At 33.0% G+C, this 23,502-nt stretch overlaps 1 protein-coding gene, 1 long non-coding RNA gene and 2 pseudogenes across 3 annotated transcripts; 1 reads left to right on the top strand and 3 right to left on the bottom strand.

Annotated features, from left to right (window-relative positions):
• Positions 1-1,584: 1,584 nt before the first annotated feature.
• On the bottom strand, positions 1,585-2,852 carry LOC146916558 (carboxylesterase 1 pseudogene; annotated as a pseudogene). Its single transcript, XR_015015125.1, has one exon. The product of XR_015015125.1 is annotated as a carboxylesterase 1 pseudogene (transcript).
• A 3,999-nt stretch (positions 2,853-6,851) lies between these two features.
• LOC146916559 (uncharacterized) lies at positions 6,852-9,064 on the bottom strand. The gene is made up of 6 exons (XM_085718604.1): positions 8,827-9,064; positions 8,518-8,736; positions 8,333-8,425; positions 8,151-8,255; positions 7,207-7,524; positions 6,852-7,101 (listed from the first exon to the last, which is right to left on the bottom strand). Exons 1-6 carry the CDS (start codon positions 9,028-9,030, stop codon positions 7,021-7,023), a joined length of 1,020 nt encoding a protein of 339 aa, XP_085574730.1. The 5' UTR covers positions 9,031-9,064; the 3' UTR covers positions 6,852-7,020.
• A 3,234-nt stretch (positions 9,065-12,298) lies between these two features.
• LOC146916560 (uncharacterized) lies at positions 12,299-12,957 on the top strand. Its single transcript, XR_015013909.1, has 2 exons — positions 12,299-12,421; positions 12,517-12,957. It is a non-coding gene; the product is annotated as an uncharacterized LOC146916560 (long non-coding RNA).
• Positions 12,958-19,636: 6,679 nt separating this feature from the next.
• On the bottom strand, positions 19,637-20,691 carry LOC146916561 (carboxylesterase 1 pseudogene; annotated as a pseudogene).
• Positions 20,692-23,502: the final 2,811 nt, after the last annotated feature.

A 23,502-nucleotide genomic window follows, 5' to 3' on the forward strand; every position in this document is an offset into this window, starting at 1 on the left:
AAAATGGAAGCGGATTTGCCAACCAAAGGGTAAGGGAGGTTTAGGGGTGAGAGATGTTAAGATGGTAAATGCAAGTCTTTTGGCCAAGTGGAAGTGGCGTTTACTCCAAGATGACCTTCCTCTTTGGAAGGTGGTGTTGATAGAGAAATATGGGGAGAGTGTTTGTAAGCTTAATTTGGAGGAAGGGGCTAGATGGTCGCGTTTTGCTTCGGGGTGGTGGAAGGATTTGAAGTCGTTGGAAGTTGGTTCGGGGGAGAATTGGTTCTCTACAAATGTGGTTCGCAAGGTGTCAAATGGGAGGAATACTAGTTTTTGGAAGGATAGGTGGATGGGTGAGCAACCTTTAGCTCTTCTCTTTCCTAGAATTTTTTCGATCTCGACTCACAAAGAGGCTACCGTAAGGGACTTGTGGAGTAACGTTGATGGGGGGGTGGTTTGGAACCTTACTTGGAGGAGACAACCATTCCTATGGGAAAGAAATCTTATTGGTAATTTAATAGCTCTTATAGAAGGTGTTAATTTGGGTATGGAAGAGGATAGGTGGTGTTGGTTGCCGGAAGAGGGGGGTATGTTCACGGTGCGGTCGTCTTATAGATTGTTGGAGGAATTTGATACTCTTTAAGAGGGGTTAAGTGGGTTAGAGGAGGAAGTGTTTGCCAATCTTTGGAAGAGTCCGGCTCCGTCTAAGGTTGTGGCTTTTTCTTGGATGGCAATTATGAACCGTATTCCATCAAAGGTAAATCTTCAACGTCGAAATATCTTGGCTCCCGGGGAACCTAGTGCTTGTGTGCTATGTGGTGATTTGGAGGAATCAACTTCCCATCTTTTTTTGCATTGTGAGGTGGCGTTGTTAGTTTGGCGTAAGGTGCTAAATTGGTTAGATATTGACTTTATCACTCCTCCGAATTTGCTTGTACATTTTGCGTGTTGGAGTGGAGCGGGGAATTCGAGACACATCCGGAAAGCGTTTTGGTTGATTTGGCATGCATCTATTTGGATGATTTGGAAGGAAAGGAATGCGAGGATTTTTAGAAACCAATCCAAACACTTGAACGAGATAGTGGAAGAAATCAAAGCGGTATCTTGGGTTTGGTCTCTGAGTAGATTGAGGATAGCTTCTTGCCTCTTTTATGAGTGGTGTTGGAACCCAAGAGAATGTATTAATAGGAAGTGATGTCTAGGTCTTGGTGTGGGAGTTTTTGGGTCTCGGCTTTTCTGACTTTCATTTCGGTCATTAGGCTGTTATGGTATATTAGGCATGGCTTTTTGGCTTCCTGTCATATTCTGTTTTCTGTTTTTCTGTGTGGTGCTAGCGCCTTTGATTATTAGGTGGGTTGTGCTCACTGCTCCTGTAAGGATGTTTAGCCACTGTTGTATTTTTCTGCCATTTGCACAGCTTGTGCTTGGCTTTCAATTGAATATGCTATTTCAAAAAAAAAAACTACTTCGTGGGTAGTGAATTGATGTAGCAGTGAATTGATGATTAAGAACGTTATCTTTTTAATATTTTCTGTAGAATCAATTTTCAAAGTGTGATACTCATAGTATTTTCAACAAATAAGAGAATTGATGTTAGAAAAAGCGTTAGAATGGTTCAATTGATGGTCATGTTTTAAAAGTTTAAACATATATGACCTACAAACAAAGTGTGCATCATTAGATGGTATGATTAGGCAAAGACGATACAAACTTTTTGATTACCCCAAAGAGTTCCTTGGCTTTGAAAGGCTCCTTATCTTGAACACCATGATAATCACCTTTTGTAAAATGTCCCACAACTTTCACTTTCTTTTCCTCCATCAATTTCACTAACCCAATTGAACGATCCACAAGTGGATCACCATCACAATCAGTCACCAACACACACCACCCAAGTCTTCTAATATTTTCCAATCCTAAAACACTATTTCCCACCGTTGGATTACAATACTCATGATCACGGTCAACTCCAATGGGTAAGGACAATTCCCACATCATATCATTACTACACAATAACAAATGAGACTCATTAGCAAGCCTAACCTCCGAACGTGTCCTATGAATTCCACCAAAAAAAGGTTGAATCAATATAAGCCCTTTGATCATCTTGGAAGTTTCATCTTCTACTTTGGCTACACGTAGACCCGCGTTGTATGCGATATTTCCACCTGCACTACTACCCATGAGAAAAACATTTGAATAATCAACATGGTTTTTTAACCAATCATCTGATAGATTAGCTTTGATCCAGTGCAGAGCCTCCACTGCATCTTCATATGCAGCTGGGAGTCTATGTTCCGGTGCAAGACGGTACTCTATAGACGCAACAATGGCTTCAACGTCTTTTGCCATGTTGAGGCAAAAATTATGAAACATTGTTGATGCTGCGCTTAGAAAAATGAATCCACCACCATGGAAAAAAATCACAAGGGGAAGTTTTTTGGGGGTATGATCCAATACTTTGTGGGGTAGGTAGATCCTAGCCCACGTGCCTTTTGATTGGTTGATGATGAGATCTTTGGAGAGAACGGGGAGGGTGGGATCTAGTGAGGGAGGAGTCTCTGGAGGTTTGTTTGGTCGTGTGATTGTGCCATTTGGATTAAGGATAAGGTTGAGTTGTTTGTATGGATCGTTGCATGGTTTTGGTGATTGTGTTTGGGGTGTTGTTGAGTTTAACATTAAGAGGAATGTTAAGGTGAATGCAAATGTAACTGAAAATGAAAAGAGAGACATGGTTGATTTCAGAAACATTATATGATGGTATTAAAAGGAAAAAGCTATGTAGGAAGAATGAGGAAACGGTCATGAAAGTTAAATAATTGCAGGTCCTTTTTTATATTTTATCCTCTTTCTATTTTTCGGACCTCATGTTCTACATAGCTAGCGGACGAAATTGGTGAATAATAAATTAATTTAAGTGTCCGCTCCTCTATGTCACATGTATTTTTTTTAATCTTTAAAAAGAAACTATATATTTTTTCAGTTACGATATGTGTACCCATGTGGCACACCATTTTTTTACACCCTCCCACTTGTAAAAAATAATCATAAAATAATATACTTATACCAAGTCAACAAAAAAATAGAAAAAGAAAAATGAAATGCTCCTCTCCCATATCATCTTGAATGTTCACTCTCTCTTACTCTTGTGTTTTTCTCGTCAGCGATAACCACATACTTCGTCTCAACCAACATGATTGATCCCACACACTTGAAGGCGTTGTTGTGTTCTCTCAATGTCATCGTCGATAACCCAGTTTCTCTATCTCCTCCCAATCATCGTTTCTCTATCTTTGTTGTTGATTTTATCGAAGGTGTGCTTTATCTTGTTATTGGTTCTTCAATTCATGGGTTGATGGTTTGCATTTAGGGTTTTTTGTGTTTTTGAAGTTTGTTTTTCAAAATTGTTAAACACGTGAATATAGTTTAGGAATTGGAATACAACTTTAGTTTTGTAATCACTTCTGACATGTGTGCATAAAAATTAAAGAACCATAAACACTTATTTTAAAATTGGTTATCCGCAATTGAAATTAGTTTTGAAATACTAAATCCAAAAATTGGTAAGTTTACTAATTTTGAAGTTAGTTTTTCCAAATTTAAATAATTTTTTTGCACTAGAGGAGGGGTGTGTGAATAGCGTTTACGGATTTTCAACAAGTTTGTGAAATCGTGAGTTTGAAGTTTGATGATGAATATTGGGTTATGCGTGAATTATGATGATAGACTTAAAATAAAGTAGAAATAAAAATTCAAATATGAATAAACAATTCACAAATGATTCTTATTTAACTATTCAATAATCAATACACAATTCAAATCACAAAACTAAACAATCTCAAACCAAACATATTAACAACAAATTACACTAACTACCAATGATTACAAAATATATGAAAGAATTGTTTGAAGCTAATTTCCAACTTTGCTTGTGAGAAAGTTGAAAGTGTGAAAACCTCAGTTAAGAAAATTCTGGATAGGCTATTGAAAACAAAGCTCACACGTAAGTGGTCATCACTTCATGCAAGAAATTAGTATAACCAAAAGTAAAATGCTGAAATTAAAAAGGTAAGGGAAATAAAGACACCGAGATTTATAGAGGTTCCCCCTTTTGTCCTCACTAGGGGTGTATCCTCTCTTCGTGATAGAAAATGTCTCTATCATGGTCTTCCTCTGTCATGAAAATGTTTACAAGTGTATGATTATAAAGATTCTTTTGATTCCCTCATCTTTTATGCTAAGCAATCACAAAAGATCTAACCTTCAAGTTTTCTTGAAATTGAACAACCACAAGGTTTTCGAATCTCAAGCTTCCATGCAATCCCTTGAATTGCTACTCCGAGAATTCGTACTTGCTATGTCTGAAGCTTTGATCCCCTTGAACCTTGAGTAGTTGAGTAACAACCCCCAAAACCATTTGGGGGTGAAAAGTGCCTTATTCTTATTAGGTCCTTGATCCACCTCCAAGACCCTTGAGAGAAACAAATCTAACAACTCTTATAACACCCTAACAATCTAGACCTCACGCTCTACAAAGATCTTAGAAAAAGTGTTTAATCTGAAGAAGATGTATGTGTATATATATATATATATATATATATAGAGAGAGAGAGAGAGAGAGAGAGAGAGAGAGAGAGAGAGAGAGAAAGAGTTTGGAGATTTCATAGCCTATTTGCAAAATGTTTCAATAATGAAACAAAAAGGAAAAGAGGGTATATATAGGTGTGACCGAAAGGATTCAATTTTGACACCAAATCGCAAACTTGAATCGAATCATAATAAGTTTGAATTGATTCAACTAATGTAAAAAGAGGACATCTGAAACTATGAAATGTGATACGATTCAGAAGAAATTTGAATTGATTCAAGACTTTTTCCAGATGAATATTGATACCATTCAAAACTCTACGGGCAAGAGTTTGAATCAAATCATAAAATCTAGATGAAGATTGATACGATTCAAAGAACAATGATACGATTCTAATAAGGACACATAACCGAAAGGTTAAAGGATCCGATTCAAAATATTCAATGAATATCCGAATCGATGCAAATTGTAAAATTATCACAAACAACCAGAGGCAAAGGATGCTACGATTTAGAGTTATAATATGAATCGAATCAAGTGCCTCAAAAACACAGTTTATAGGAAAACTTGACTCCCACAAACACAATACTAACAACTATTTACAAATGACACTAATGTAAGGGGCATGAGATATATTCTTTTTTTTTTTTTATGGAAAGAATAAAATTATCTCATTTCATTAACTCATCTTATTCTTTGTGCAATTTCGATTTCAATAAAAAAATATTATATTCCAAAATATATTATATTTTTTTTACAAGAAAAATATATTTTTTTTTTGAGTAAAGAAAAATATAATATATTCTTAGGTGGAATTCTATCAAAACAATATAGAGGCATTGTTTATATAAAAATAAAAATAAGAGTCCTAACAATAAACCCTATTTTCCCTCACTACCAAAAAAAAAAAACCCTATTTTCAGCAGCTGACTCTTTCAATATCATCACACGTTACACCAACAAACCCTATTTTCACAAACCTACATCACTCACTCCCACTCTTATATATACTCTCTCTTTCTCACACAGGGTTACACACTCCAACCCTTTCATTAGCCACCACTGCTTCTATATATGTAACAAAAAGTTGCTCTGCAATTTCACTTCTCATCTCATCCTCACAACTTTTCTTGTGCTAATGTATCTGAATTTCCTACTTATGATTGAATCGATGAGCAAGGCACCAAACCCATGCCGCATCAGTGCATCTGTTAGACATCTGATGCTACAAAGATGGTCAATAGTGACCTATATATCTTTGTCATATCCGACGCCGTCTAAAGGATTCATAAACGAATAGTTTCATGGATCGAGTGTAATTTCTTTGATTAATTATGTTAGAGTGGCTCTTCATATGTTATTCGAACACAACTTGAGAGTTTTGAAGCATTAAGAACTTTCTTTCATATTTTGGATTAATAGCTCTCTTTCATATCTGAGAGTTTAGAAGCATTAAGTGCTTTCTTTCATATTTTGGATTAATAGCTTTCTTTCATATTTCGGTTCTCTCTATGAAACACGGATACGGACGTGGAACATAGACATTTACAAGCTGGCAATTTCTTATTGGTGAAAAGACAACCATGTTCTTTGGTTGTACGAGATTTACGATTACAAAAACTTGTTCTTCTTCATGATCATCGGGTGTGTCTAGGATTTTGTGTGTTGTATGATGAAGAGTGTAGCTTTGTTATTTTATCAATTTTGATTATTTTATTAATCCTTTGTAATATTTTTATACTTTTGTTTTATTTATTTATTTATTTAAGATATGAATAAATTGTAAGAGATCCGTCAATTTAATACATGTGTATCATGCAAAAACATAATAATAATCCAATATAAATTATGTTTTTTTTTGAAGGAATCACTACAAGAAACTTGCCATTTAGCAACGGCAGAAACCGTTGGTAAAGGTCTCAAAAGCCGTTGCTATAGGTCATAAAACCTATACCAACGCCCACCTGCTACCATCTAGGATACTATGCTTATACCAACGGCAAGAATGCCGTCCCAATAGCTTATACCAACGGAAAATTAGCTTGATGCTATAGATTTCGGAGCTATAGCAACGGCATTTTACACCTATTAAATAGCTTTAGTCAACCACCATATCCGTTGGTACAGGACCAAACTGTCCGTTGCTATAGGTTCTCTCTCTGTTTTTTTTTTAATAAAATTCACCCTAATATAAATATTTTTTAATAATAATAAAATTTTCACAATAATTCCTGACCAAAAAAATAATATATTCGACAATACTTTTTTATTGCACTACACAAAATTTAAGGTAACATAAAAAAAAAATTAATTATATGATCAAAGTAGTAAGTCTTACAAACATATCAAAATAACAAAATAATGTCAATTTTATATAATAACCAACACAAAAATAGATACTACATCAAAAAAACACTAGATAAGCCTAAACATATCCAAGATAAAAACAATTTCTAATCTTCCTCTCTTCCGTCTTCATCACTGCATCGACTTGAAGAATTTATCTGGTTTGGAGTACTAGCACCATTTGTGGCCTATTAAAAATAAAAATAAAATATGTTACAAACTCTACTTAATTCATGTTATCATAATATTCGAAATCTGAACTTGAAAAGTAAAATATCAATTATATAATATACCTGTTTTGCAGCTTGTAAAATATCATTCAAATCTTCTTGAGATAATCGATTTTGAATCACTAACACCATATTTGCCATAAACACATTTGTCCACTCTTGACTTTCTCGCATTTTCTTAAGTTCATCCCTCAATTCTTGATTTTCAGACAAAGAAGCTTTTGATTTCTTAGGTTTGGGAATATTGCCTATACAACGCACATGTCCCCTCTTTTCAGCTCCTTTTACTCGGGAATAAATGTCATTCTTCCAAGGCATATGACTTTGTGTCCCAACCGATTGAGAAGTTTCTGCCTCATTATTATATTTCTTTAGTTCTTCCTGAAAAATTATAAGATATATAGATTATAAGAATTCATTTTAAAATAGAATTCATTAAGATGACAATCAAAACAATTGAAAAGGGTCACTTTTATGTCATAATCAGAACAGAATTATTAAAATAGAACAACTGAACATAATTCAGAACAGAATTCAAAACAGAGTTCATTAATTTAAAACAAAATTCAGAACATAATTAAATTAGAACAACTGAACCAGAACAATTAAAACAAAATAAGCAGGATCAAAGTAATGGTTGTGGATGGTCATTCGAATAGGGGACCGCTCATTTGAATATATCAGTTATTTGTAACAACTAGTTCAATTTTACCAACAATAAAAACACACAGCATCATGACAAGACAATCCGAAATAAGGCCAATATAAATAACAAAATTCCCCACCTGAATGGCATCATAAAAATCATTCAAAGGGAACAATTAAAACAGAACAATTGAACCAGTTTCAATTCTTACGGTCATAATTCAATTTTATACAACATTCAATTCAATTTTATACAACATTCAATTTTATACAACAGTCGGGGATCCAATTTCATTGATTTAACATATTGTTTCAGTATAAGTTATAGAATCAAAAAAGGTATGAACAAAAGAAAGTCTTACAATAAATCTTGCAGCATGTACATTAACAATTGAACCATCTTTACGAGTACGTGTATCAATGTAAATCTCCTTGCGTGTGGGCGACACTCCTTTGGCTTTTTCTTTCTAATACCAAACAAATGAAATTATAAGTAATTTGTTTTATAAATACAATTTATTCAATTATAAGTTCAAATATTAACTAACCTTCTCATCAATTTTGGGAGACTTTTTGTACCCATGCAATGATTATCTTTGTATCTTTTACAATTCTGACTATTCATTTTACTTTCTTTCTACAATTGATACAACATAATGTTAGTCGAAAGAAGGAATCAAGTTCGAATATTTTTATAATATGACAATATCTCTTTTAAATTTGACTTACTTGTGCCTCTGCAGAAAACCAATGATGAACCAATTCACGATATTGACTTCGATCAACACGAGAATCTAGTTTAGCGGATGCAACTTCTTCTTCCGTTTTACTTGCGTCAAATGTCTTTTCTTTTATAGAACACTTGCATTGTTTCCACTTCATATTCATCTCATATTTCAGATATTCTCTTGTAGTCTCATTCATAGGAGGATCAAACCCAAAGAATTTCTACACATATAGAGATGTGTTAAGTAAATACAGCATCAGTGATAAAAAAATTGGGTACATAATTATTTAAATATATTGTTAATCAAATACCTCTATTTCCAGAACCATGTCATTCTTATTGTCATCAGGCATATCTTTCCAAGATGTGTAGTTAATTGGAGCATATTGATTCCTTCGAACCAAACTCCCTATGAAACGAGTAAGAGTTGACCCTTCCGTACCAATGAATCGACCACGCTTGTCCATCTTAACAACTATGTAACTATTAGGATCCATTTCCCATACATCATACATTCTTGTTGGGCCTCTTTTTTTTTGGGTTGAACATCTACAGGTAAAACAAAAGATGTTATATAATTTAAACATAAACTATATATAAAATAAATTACAAAAACAGAAACTATATATAATTGAGACCTTTATTAATTTCTAGTTCTTCTTCTGCTTCTATATCTGAAGGAATAGAGTAGGAATCTTCAGACTCATGTGTGACAGCTTCCACATGACTTGGGTTGGGCCTTGTTTCTTCAACATTACTTCCTTAGGCATGAGTTGAGGTTGTATGAGTTTCTTCTGCATTACGTCCTTGAGCATGAGTTGATGTTGGATGCATTTCTTCAACATTACTTCCTTGGGCATGAGCTGAGGCTGTATGAGTTGCACTAGTTCCTTGGCTTGATTCTTTTAGCCTACGACTCCCAATATTCAATTTTCTCTTCTTTGCCATTGCTTCAATACTTTCAATTAAGTGAGTGATGAACACAAGGAACTAATAAGTTAAGTCCAATTGCATACAAAAAGGTATAAAGTCATTCACAATGGAAGAAAGAACGAAGCATACCGTAATTTTCTTGGGAACCTGTTCCCTTTCTTTTTCAGATAGCTCCTGAAATACCTTTCCTTTAATTATACATGGCTCAACTGCATTTTCATTTGAAGCCAGTGTCCCACACTCCAGAGCTATTGCCTTTGCAGTTTGAAGGTTGTCTCCGGTAATCATGCGTACCTGATACAAAAGAATATGTTCATGTTCGTGTGCATCTGCGTAACGGAAGGAAAAGCTTAACAACTGTTCAAGGGTTAAAGATAGAGTCTAGCTATAGCAAGATACCCATGGACCTGAAGAAAGAGTTCTGCTGTAATGGTACTGTTGTCGAGGACCCTGAGTTGGGACAAGGCATACAACTTCAGGGAGATCAAAGGAAGAATGTTTCTACTTTCCTCGTGCAGGTGGGAATTGTGAAGAAGGAGAAAATCAAGCTTCATGGTTTCTAAGAGTAATCAACAGTGTGCAATTTAGATACATACTAAATATTTAGCATGCAAACTACAGTCAATATCATCTGAATTCAAGTAATCAGTCATAGCAACATATATAGCCAAGTGTTATATATAATATATACTCTACATATTTCGGATCAGTATTTACTAGGTTATGATAAGGATTAATGTTTGCCTCTAAGACAGATGCCTTGAATAAATTTTTTTATAATTTCTATCCATTCAATCACCAAATAAATCTAACAACTATTAAGTAGCTTATTAGACGCTTATAATAGCTTAATAGCTTAATTCAAAATTTCTCCAATTTCATTCTATAAGAAGTTCCTAACCCTTATTAAAGTTGTCGAGTACTTTTCCTAAAAGCAATATGTAAAATAGGAGAAGCTATCTTAAATAATAATATCAAAAACAGAAAAAACAATTTAACAGGTAAACTAACCCAAATTCGGGGAAACCACCAGAGATCACTGTGATAGAAAAATCTGCAACAATGAAAATTTGTAATCAGCAGCCAAATGAAGCAAACACATGAGGGACAATCATATTTATGTTTTCCTCAAAACTGGTCTTGAATTGAATTTCTCAGTTTTAAAAACTTCAATATATCCATATTGTACACACGCCTATTTCCTAATTCAAAATTTCTAAATGTTTATTATAGATTTATTAGTGTAATTCAAAATTTCTAAATGCTTATTATACATCAGTTTTACTAAATAAATCAAATAAGCAACAAGAGATGTAAAGGGAAGGAGAAAGAGAGTGAACCTGAGATTTGTTCATATGTGGCACAGCAACCACAACGGAACATGGTTTTACAGCGACGGTTAGAAAGGAACTGAGAGAGGGTCTCACGACACTATTCAATCGGAGACTGCAAAGTTGGTGACGATGAAGAAAGAGTGAAGCTCAACGGTGGAGCTCGGTGGTGAAGTCAGAATCGGGTGGTTGGATTCGAAGGAGGATTTGGGTTTGAGTTTCACGGTAAAAAAAGGGTTTCACGATTCAGTAATTTGATGAGAAAAGGAGAAATTTAATGGAGACAGAGAATGGAGATTGAGACGGAGAAAGGAGAAAGGAAAATTTTGGGTTTCAGTAATACTGATTATAGTTTCACGATTTTGGGTTTCAAAAGGAGAAAGGAGAAAGGAAAATTACTAATTTTTTTTGTTTTGTTTTGTTTTATTTTGTTGTGTGAGAGAAAGAATAGGTGGAAAAAAACTGAAAAGAGACTGAAAAATTGAGCGCTAACTTTTGGAGGTATGTGAATATTTGATGAAAACATGTGAAGCCTTTTTTCCTCCAACCCTGTAGCAACGCCCGAATGAGATTTTAGTTGCTATGTTTTATCTATTCCAACGCCTTTTTTTGCGGTCACTAAAGATGTGTGTTGCTATATGGCAAATTTCTTGTAGTGAATATAAATTATGTTTATATATTCACTTATCTATAGTTTATGTTTCAACGCAGTCCCTTTTTTATTTTATGTTCTGGTTCCTTCTTTTTTAAAGTAGATTTTTTCATTTAATTATGATGTATGGAGAGGACCATTTAAATTTAACCATTTTAAATAATATAGCTTCAAAAATACCTCAAAAATACCTTAGAACTTTTGAAATAAATTTTCTTTTTAATATGCATTGCCTTCAAAAACCTTTTAAGAACTATTGGTTTTCAAACTTCATATCCTTGATCTCTCACATGATGTATTGATTTGCCAATTTACACGAGTCCTCACTACAAAACACTCAAAACACCTTTAGAGTTGCATGATTTAGGATAAAAGTGAATTACGTCGACTCGAATGAAAATAATACAATATTTTCCCCAAACCATCAGCAACTCCTCTAAATTACTTCTTATTTGTCTTAAAATGCAAAAAAAATAAAAATACAAAAAACATAGCCTAAACTATCATATGATGCTCCGTTATCAACTTCTTTGATGCATTATAATTATAAAATCTTTTTTTTTTCATCATCCATAACAAGTGTTTTTGTTTCAAGAGGTTTCCAATATATATTATTAAAAATATATAATTAAGTTAAAATCCATAACTAGTGTTTTTGTTTCAAGAGGTTTCCAATATATAATTAAGTTAAATAAAAACATAATGACCTTAGATGATCACCAAGATTTTTAATTGAGACGTTAACAAAGGATACACTAGACACATTTGATTAGACACATTTTAAATGAAATGTAATTTTATAAATGGCTTCTTGCAACTCTTAAGTGATAAAAACTATTGAAGTTAAAAAAAATATGAAATATTTTCTTATAAAGTGATAGAAAAATTATATTTGTTACATGTAAAACAAGAAAAATATGGTCCACATTCTAGTATTTGTTTATTCTTGGGTCATATTTATTTCTCTATTTCTCGTCGTAACAAGCAAAAGTATGCCATTTTTCGCAAAATTTTTAATTTTTAATTTTTCTTGTACACAATATTATCACCGAGTAACATTACTTTTTTCTTATTTGACAAAGCAGCTCCCTTTATATGCGTTTCTGACAAAGAATGTCCAACAGCATCATATCCTCTAGTTTGCAAGTGCATTGATAATTTTTGTCATGTTTTGGTATGGGAAGAATGAATTATTAAATAGGTAATTATTTTTGGAGTAGTGCTAGCAACATTCTCCCTAATACTCACTCTCTAATTAGTTTAAATCAATATGGGTCTTATGTTTCGAAAATGAAACCCACATAAAGCAGTGAGACATACATTAATTTTACTCAATAAGAGGATGAATGTTTGAGAGAGTGTTGAAAAGAGAGTATTACCAGTCTTTTTCTTATTTTAGTACTTAATATTGTTTGTACTTTAAGAATTTACTTCATGTTTTTATTTATGTTTCTTTGCTCTTTCAATTTATATACAAGTTCAAAATTGTATTATTTTAATATGCAAATATTCTTACCTTCATTGGACATTGAATATATCACAAACAATAATGTTAGTATATACTTATAATAAAATACAATAATAATAAATAATGTATTATATGGCTATGTAAATCAGTTATTAGTTCTTTATCTACATTTAATATGTTATCAACAAATCATTGAAATGAGCTAAAATTTATGTTTAAAGTTCATAATAAAAATTTATTATACTCACAATACACTATAGTGCATGTAATTTACAATAATAAAATACAATAATAATAAATAATGTATTATATGGCTATGTAAATCAGTTATTAGTTCTTTATCTACATTTAATATGTTATCAACAAATCATTGAAATGAGCTAAAATTTATGTTTAAAGTTCATAATAAAAATTTATTATACTCACAATACACTATAGTGCATGTAATTTAGATCTTTAAAATATTTACTTTTTAAGAAGTAAAGTGAATGAAAAAAGTGATTGCCATGACATTCCAACATTATTGGCACCTCATAGCTACCATCTAAGAGGCACATTTGGTTAAGCACAAACCCAAATAAAAATATTTAGGCGCACATACAAAATCAATACAAAAATTAAAAAGAAACAATTATAATATATCAATTGGTGTGACTGAATACTTTTTATTTAATTTTGTTAGTTTTATGTGAGTGTGCCTAAATGATATTTATTTGAGCTTGTGTCCATGAAAGACTTTTCCTACCACCTATTATCTTCTAGCTTTTTAAAAAGTTTATTAATATAAAGGAAAAAATGTACAAACTTGGGGACTACACAATTAGCCAAGGAAACGCACATGGTCTATAATAATCTCTACCCCATTAAAAACCTTCCTCGTGAAAACCCAAATGGATAAAATATTGGTGTAGGAAAAAAGAGTGCAAAGTAAAACAGTAAAGATTTCAGCATCAAATCAACAAAATCTATACAGGTTAATCCTAACCTATTTCCATGAAAATCCTCCCCAATAGCATTTTGAATATTATCCCATAAGGTGTAACTATAAACATATCAACTAATATTAGCAATCCTTTCAAAAAAAAAAAACTAATATTAGCAATTTTTACATAGCAACAATTCCCTTCCTGGAAAATGTGAGAGATATTGAAAGACATGTTTTTGATCATATGCAACAATTATGCCAGGTAATGTGTAAACTCCAGGGAATAATTTTTGGCATTTTAAAAAAAAAGTTTGGTGAGTAGGTATCATACTTTATCCAAAGATGAGTCCATCCTTCCTCAGGAGCCATATTTCAATAGCAAAAAATAGCACTCATAATTGTAAAGCATAAGATGTACCAATACTAAAAGCAAACCATTCCCAGAAATCTTGGTAGGATGATCTCTGAACACCCCCCACTAGAATCAAGACATGTGAGTTTTAGAACAATAACTCTAAGGTTTCGATAATAACAATGTATAGAAGAATAATTAGGTACTTTAAAGTTTATTCAAGTGTGCAAGACCATAGAATTAAATTCAAACTCTGAAATCAAAATGCTGGCTCTGAAACACCAAGCTCTGAATGCAATAGTGTATTTGGTACCCAAGATGAAAATTTCATGACAAAGCTCTGATTGAAGATGTTCAACAAAAAGTCAAAGCTTTGTTCAGTATGCATCAAGTTATGAAGATAAGCTTTGATCTAAATACAAGCTCTGAATGATAAAGTCAATGATCAACGCTCTGAAGAACATCTGACCAATTTTGTATTCCTCTAAAGAAACGTCATTGTCCAAGTACTGCATTACGGTTTGTCCTTGCTGAATTAAATGAAGAACACGTTCCAGAAAAGGACAAAATTCTTACAATACAAAGAGAATGCAACATATCATTCTAAAAGAAGAAAAGAAATTTTGAAGTATTGTTCAACATAATTATCCCTTGAAGGAAAAGTTTTCAAACCAGAAGAAAGCTCTTGATGCGCTCACAATCTCTTTGAACAAAGCCTCTATTCAAATCTCTTATAAAAGGACTTGGAGCATTTAATGAAAAATACATCACTATGTTATACCCTAATTTTGGACCTAAAAATACTTGCTCAAAATGTTTTTCCATCTCTGATATGTGTCTATTACTATTGAGATTGCCAATTTGGTATTGTTTACCCTGATATTTTACTATGTGTTAGCTGCATGTTTTATTGCCTTTGTTTTGAAAATTTTTCAATTGTAACTTTGTCTATGTTTTCTTGCATTTTAAACCATCCAAAGGGTCTTTCTTGCATTCCAAGTTATGTGAAATTGTCTCTGATCAATTGCATCTTTCTCTGCATTTTATTTCAATGTTATTTGCAAAATTCATAAAAAGGGTATTTTAGTCATTTCCTGCATTCAAACTTATTCTAGTCCTTGAAATTTGTCTCTGAGTTTTTTCAATTTGTTTGTATAAGTCCTTGTTTCTATTCCATGTTAAAGTCCATTTCAAAGATTGCATCTGAGTCATTTTGGGCCAATTTAGTCCCTGAGGGCATTTTAGTCATTTCCTGTGTTAAAACTCCTTTTAATCCCTAAAAAATTGTCTCTGAGTCTTCTTAATTTGCTTGTATAAACTCTTGCTTTAATTCCCTGTTAAAAACCATTTTAAAAATTGCATTTGAGTCATTTTGAGTCGTTTTAGTCCATAGGGGTATTTTGGTCATTTCACACAAAATTTTGACAGAGAGAGGTTACTTTAAAGTACCTCATTTGTGTAGTTGGTTCATTTTAGTCCATTTTGTGTTTCTTATTGTTTTCACTTTACGTTATTTTCAAAATTACATTTTTTAGCCAATTTTATTAATTTTTTCATTTTTTTTTAGTCCTTTTTGATTAATTGCACTTTAGTCCTTTTTCCATTTTGTTTTCCTTTCAAGTCTTTTTCAATTTAGTCCCCTGACTGTTTAAAATTGTTTCTTTAGTCCTTTCTTAAAATTGCAGATTGGTCCTTTTAGTTTTTAAATTTGCAGAAAGGTCCCTATGTCCAAAACAATCCAAGGCCGAGCCATTTTCAATCCAGTCCAGGTGTCAAGTTGTTATTGGTCCAGTGGTACACAAGGCAGCCTATATAAAGGCCACCTAATCAATGCAACAGGGGAATCACCATTCATTCAGTGCCAACTCGACAAACACCAATCCCATTTCTCTCTCTTCTCCACAGAATCAAACCCTAACCGTTTTCCAAAAATCACCAAGAACACGATGAAGTTCATGAAGAACTTCATCCCCAAATCATAAACCCTAACTGTCCAGAATCAAAATCCACACCAATTCATCACAAATTCGTATCAATCTCATCACAAACAAACTCAATTCAACAATTATTGCACCAAACTAGTTCGAATTTACAAAAAGTCTCAGAGATTCTCTGAGGAATCTTCATCATCGAATTTTTACCTTCGCAATTCTAGCGTAGATCCATCACCAACGGTGACGAATCCAACGCGATCACGAAGGATTTGGTAAGAAAAGAAGAAGAAGGATTGAATTCGAATTGAACCAGAGAAGAAGAGGAACGTGTTCACCTATTCATTTTCAGTTCGAAACAACAACGAAGCATTCACCAGAAGATCAGGGAAAAGATTCAAGAAGCTTCTTTCATCTTCTCCTTCGAATCTCCAAATTAAATCACAGGTAAACACGTAAAACTTCTCAGTCTTTCTTTAAACACATCAACGAAGTTAGATCGAAGTAGATCGGTGTTTTCTGGAAAACATATGTGAAAAGATTCAAAATCTAAAAGTTCTTGAAAAACCGTAAGCTTAAAACCCCGATCTACTCCGTTTTAATCACAGTTTCACAAAAATAATTCCAGAATCATAAAGAGGAGTCAAAGACGAACACAACGATGTAAAAAAATTTCAGAAAACGTTCAGGTGCGGTGGCGCCACCGGCGAACCACCGCACCTCCGCCGTTGTGTTCGTCGGAGAAGATGAACGGAGAAGAAGAGAGAAGTTGCAGAGCTTCTCTCTCTAAAAACACTTAGAGAGAGAAAAGAGAAAGGGAAATGAAACCAGACCGGTTTCAAGCCTTTATATAACCAGTGGACCGGTCTGGTTCACTCCTGGTTCACTCTTCTCTCAATCTTCACCGTCAGATCTAGGTCTGACCTATCTGGATCGATCTGACGGCTCCTGTAGTTCCCTGGTGATTTGGATCCGTTTTTTCCTTGGGCTTGGGCCTGTTTCTTTGTTTTTCTTGGGTTTCTTGCTATGTATACTTGTTTTCTTGCTGTTTGAACCCCTGCATGCTTGTTTTTGTACTATAAAATTCCTAAAAAAAATTGTTCAATGTTTTCTTGATATTTTCAATAATTTTTGATGTGTTTTACATGTTAATCTTGATAAAAATACATGAAAATAATTTGTTCCTTGTTGATTCAATTCTTTTTCGTTTCTTGATAAAAATTTTGTTAAAAACTTCTAAAATTTTGTGAACTTCCTTGCAATTAGTTTTGACACTTAAAACTTTTTTTCTTATGATATTTTGGCATGTTAAAATTGATAAAAATATATGTGTAGCTTTCTTGTGATTTTTGTGTTACTTTTTGTTAATTTTTTGTGATTTTTTTTGCATGTTCTTGATCCTAAAGTCTCACTATGATCTATTGATCCTTGATATGCGAGTTTACCATGTGTATGCCTCTGATTTGGTGCTATTCTTTACTGTTTTGAGGTTTGATTTGTTAGTTTCTTGTTTCACAAGTCATGTGAATATTTCTATGTGAAAACAAAGTGTGAAATGTGCTTGAAATGTGTCATAATTCTTGGTTTGATATTGTCTTATAACTTTCATGTCATAGTTGAAATAAAACACTTTGAAAATTGTCATGGCATGAAAATTATAGGCCTTATGTTTATGTGAATTTTATGACAAAGTTTAGGCACATTTCACCATTTTTGTGTGCTAAGAACTTGTTACTTCTTTGTCAAGCTTCATTGCTTTACTATGCTATTTTACTTGCTTCTATTTCAATTCCTATTATGTCTTATGCTACTAACCCTTTCATTTCATGTTTCATTCATCCATGAGCATCTCATCCTCCATCTTATATTTTTAGTTTCTTGTTTCTTGCACTTTAAGTTTTGCCAAGGCTTAGCATGTAAAACTTAGGGACTTTGTAATTTCTTTTATGCAATTTAAATTCTTGCAAGACCATAGCATGTAAACTAGGGCATATGTAAAGGACAATGGACTCTAATGATGTACACTGACACGAGCACCGACACATGCACACACGTCACATGGATACTTTAGATGAATGCTTAGGGAATGTACGCTTTAGATGTATGCTTAGGAATCACGATACTTAGAAAAATTCTCTTTTCCAAAAAACATGAACAACTTCACTCAAATAATTTTCCAAAGAAACCTTGGGATCAAAATCCCATTGAATTTTCCCTTTATTTTCTTAAATAAAAACCTTAATGAATTTTAATCATACTTAGACTTCATTTTGCAAAATAACTAATTTCACCTCACATTTCCCAAATCTTATGTCCTTGAGGCCTTCCTCTCTTATTCTTCAAAATTCCATTTTCAAAATTAAAATCAACCAACAAAAACAAAAACATTTTTTGGAAGAGAACTACATGGAGTTTGATCCCTTAAAAGGGTATGTAGGCAAGAAGTCAAAACTTCTCCAAGTCCAATAAAACAAAAATTCAAACACATTCTTCTCCCTCCAATTCTTAACCTAGCAAACCCTTAGGTGTAAATAACACTTTCAAATAGCATTTAAAAATAAAGCGCGCGCGTAGAAAATAAAGACGGTTCCTATAGGATACTATAGTCGTTATGGGTGCCTAACACCTTCCCGTAACGAAAACAACTCCCGGACCTCGATTCTCAAGGGTTTTTCTTATTTTTCCCTTCCCAAGAAAAAATGAGATATCAAAGGTTAAAAAGGTTCAAACTTAATCAATGTTTGACACCCGAAAAACCAAGATAAAACACACTACACGCTTTCAATTGTACAAAAACTTTGATCAAATTTCAAACACAAAAGCAATAAGAAAAATTCTTACAAAATTTATATCTTAGAAGTCCTCAACTTATTGTAAACTCTGATTGTAGAAGCTCTCAAGAGGCAGGAAATCTTAGACTTATGTGTCTAAGTAAATTGCAATTTTGTGCGATTATAGTGGAAAAATCTCTCAAGTGTGAGGAGACTGTACGTAATTCAGATTGAAGGATAAAATATGGTAAATATTTGTGTCTTTCTCTTCTTCTTTCTCTCGTTATCTTTTGCATCCTCTAATTGGGTTTTAACTTAGAGAAAGAATTTCAACGGAAAGGTGGATAATTGATTTGAAGTGAGTGATCGAATCAAGCATTTATCATAGTGGTAGTTTATTTGTACGGAGGAGAGTTGAATAATTTTCTTTTATCCAAATCAGTGGTTGAGTGCACTTGCTTGGATTCAAAATGTTTAAACTTCACCATTGTAATGGGTTTTCATTACCCTTGCGCCTGTTTTAATAATTTTGTTCATAAAAAAAGGAACTAAACATGTTTCGTCATAAATGAAAATTAACAAGAAAAGAACCAGGCAAAATTAACAAGAAAAGAACCAGGCAGTTGTACGGTTAATGAATTTCACCAATAACAAATTGCTTAGGAGAATCTGAATTTGATCCCAATATGAAACAATTGTTGATTAAGACTTTACTTATTTTTTGACCGAATCTAAGAGGACAAAAAAATTAACCAAAAGAAACAAAGTAACATATATTACGAACTTTAGATTTGAATGTTGTTTCAACATTGATTTATGAAATATCTTATTTGTTCAAACAGTGGTCCATCTTTGCTTGGCTCCAATAGTTCCATCCCATGAAAACCTTCCCCAAAGTATTCCACAACATCAACCCCTTTGCTTCTCAACATCTTCCCAAACTCAGTCAGACGATCAATTAAGGGATCTCCATAACAACCTGTCAAAAGAATTTTCCATATTAACCGTTTGATTTCATCAAAACACTCATCATCTCCTTCATCCACAACCATCGGATTACAAAACTTATGGTCCCTACCTACACCCTCAGGCAATGCAAACTCCCACATTAGATCATTCGCCTTAAGAGGCAATGCACGATCATTTTCGAGTCTCAATTCTGAATTTGTCCTTTGGGAGCCACCAAAAAATGGTTGATGCAATATCAACCCTTTGATCTTTAGTTCGTCAAAATCAAACTTATCAACAGTTGTGGCACAACGTAAACCTGCTTGGTATGCGATGTTCCCTCCCGCACTAGATCCCATAAGGTAACAATTTGACATATCACAAAATTCTTGCACCCATTTCTCATTTGTTGTTCTCAACCAATGTAACGCCTCAACTGCGTCGTCATAGGCAGCAGGAAGACGCGATTCAGGCGCGAGACGGTAGTTGATGGAGGCAACCATGACGCCGATTTTTTCGGCTAATTTGAAACAAAAGTTATGGTTGTCCGTTGAAGAAGCACTAAAATATATAAAACCACCTCCATGATAGTAAACAATTAGAGGGAGTTTTTTAGGATTGTCAAGTGCTATGCGAGGTAGAAACAAACGTATCCAAGTGTTGAAGATAGGGTTAAGTGGGACATCTTTTGTGAGAACAATGTTGTTTGGGTCTTGTGTAGGTTCAGTGTTAGGTATTTTCATGATCCTTGTGACACTCCCATCATGATTAATGATAATAGGTTCAATGGTGGAATTTGAGTCTAATGGTAAAGCGTCTATTGATTCATTCTTAGACATGATCGTTTTTGAGATTTGGTTCAAGATCAATGCTTACGATGAATATTGAACACCAAGTTATTATATAATATGTTAATTAATTTTGTTTGTGAATATAATATATTAATTAATTTTAGTTATAACCGTTTTTTTTTTCTTTCTTTAAATTTGACTGTTATATTATATGATATTATACAGCTAAATTCAAATGTGACTGTTATATTATATGATATTATACAGCTAAAATATAACACTAAGTCTGCTAAAATAAAGATAACATTAATTCTGCTCAAAATAGTTAGAACTTGGGAGCAGTTAATAAATTAGTCCTTACTTTTTTTTTTTCAAAAAAGAAACTCTTTTTATCTTAACGGCTAATATTGTTAATGAAACTAATCCTTTCAAGAAGAGTTAGATGGATTGGAGCAGTTATTTAAACTGAGGATTGATATAAACTTATCTTTGGTTGTTGGCTGATATAACGCAGTTACATTGCGATATTTAATATTCTAAATTTTTTTTGAGATTTTTCTAATTTCGAGTACAAAAAAAAAAAAAAAACCCTAACGTTATGCTTTTTTTTTTCCGAGGAATTTAAAGTTGTTTTTATAAACAAAAGATTTTAAATTTTGAGGGGAAAAAAGTTTAACATGTTCATCGAAAAATAACATTGTTTTATTCAAGTTTAAATTAAAAAGTCACATGTGAAGATCAATAATCCATTCAAAACATAAGGAATTAGTGTAAATATAAGATAGTGTAATTACATGTGTTTTTAAGGAAATAATATTTAAAAGAAAAATGCTACTTGGTATGACAACCTATCCACGTGAATCACACGAACAATCAAATGATGATCTTTTGGTTATTTTTTCTTCATTCACACAACTAAAGAAGCCTTTGACTACTTTAATTATACTGAAATATATTGTGGCATTGAGATACATGCATAAATTCGTCTAAACAATTGTAATTTGCTCAAATGTTTGTATATTGGCAAAAGTTACATTTATCTCTGTTTTAGAGGCAACTGCGGTAAACAGTAAATGTCATGTTGGTCTCTGATGAGTCAATAATTAGTTATTTTTATTCCCTCAAAAAAAATAGTTATTTTTATATAATATTTAGTTTCGTTTTAATTAGATTTAAGTTTATTTTATTTTAATATTATTTTCTTTTTGAACTATTTTACTTCAATTGCATATTATTATATTTCAGGAATAAATATTTGATGGATTGAGTCTTGGAGCAAAAGAAAGGAGTCTGGAGCTGATTCGGAGCAAAAATACAAAGATTTGGAGACAAAAATACGTCTCCCCCAAGTCAGAAGCTTGGCACGGCTTGTGCTAGCATTGGCACGGCCGTGCCACCTCCCAGGACAGCTTTTTGCTGCTTTTGCTTAGAATTCAAGCTACTCTATTTTAGGTTTGACCAAAAAGCCCGCAGTTTCTTGTGGAACATTCTAGTGATGTAATTGCTTAGATTTTAAGTCGAATGTAAACTATAAATAGAGTAGCTAGCCATCACAAACAGAATCATCTTTATTCTTGGAATTCAATAAGTGACAATTGTCTTTCTCAATAAAGTTCTTCTTTTATTTCTTGCTTGTTATTTTATTTATGTTCTTCTTCTCCTTCTCTATGTCTACGATGAACATGAGTGAGTAGACTCTCCTTGTCCTGGGATTGTTGGATAAGTCTAATGACGTAATCCTAATCAAACCAAACCATAAACCCTAGTTTTATATACATCTACTTTCTAATCTAATTTTACCGTTTTTATAATGAATTAACAATTACTAAGCTAGGAAGCGAACGCGGAGGGATTAGTAATCGTTAAGTCATCATCACAAATATTAGGCGAAGGATCGAAAGATGAAGTTTTAATATTGGAACAAGTAAAATTAGACAAGGGTTGCAAAATATGAGAATAGTCTAGTGAACCTTGAGACACATAAAGTTTCGTTCTTCAAGGATTCTAATAACAATCAACCATGAGAATATGCGTGTTTGTTAGAGGATCACACTCACTGAGACCGAGAGGAGATGTGATAGGTTAAAAAGAAACTTGTCTTTAGAAAGTATATCAAATACAAAGTTAGAGGTTTAGGGTTTGTTTGTGAAGGATTCGTCATTATGATAAACCAATAATCCCAAAGCTCTTTTTATTATTATTTTCTTCCGTTAAAAATCAAACCTTTTTCAACTGAATTTTCTTCTAATCATTCTCTAAAAGTTAATTGAATTGAACAACTCCCTGTTGGAATGATACTCTTTTTATTACTACATCGATAAACCATGCACTTGTTAGTCTTGATTGTAAACTATGTAAGTAAAAATATCTTTCAGACGCTAAAATCAGAAACTATTTTAAAATTTTGATACATTAAAGAATTTTTGTGACTACTCATTATACATTCATGAACCAAAATTATTATTATTATTATTTGGTAAAATTACCCCTTGTTTCTATTGTTTAAGAGTTTGGTTTTACTTGAATGTGCTGTCAAACCAATTAGTGGCAACGTGTGAAATATATTTTTGTCGGGTTTGAATATGATATTTTAATATGAAAAAAATAGCACAAGAGTGTTGGATTGTCCATTCAATTACACGGTCGTGTGTTTTACGAATTTTGCTCTCCACCCAGCACAAATCACTCGCACCCTGCAGCGTTGCCATTTTTACCCCTGCGCAAGTTAAGTCAAGCTGCGCACCTTAACTTGCGCAAGTTATATATTATGCGTGACTTAACATGCGATGCGTGAGTTAACTTGCGCAGCGTTAGTTAAGTCATATATCAGCAACACAGAAACACATTTCCCTCATTTCTCCAACTTCCCAACTTCGAAATTTTTC

This window comes from Medicago sativa, chromosome 6 (genome assembly GCF_051527215.1).
Source record: "Medicago sativa cultivar Bolivia chromosome 6, Bolivia_mono, whole genome shotgun sequence".
Lineage (NCBI taxonomy): Eukaryota > Viridiplantae > Streptophyta > Magnoliopsida > Fabales > Fabaceae > Medicago > Medicago sativa.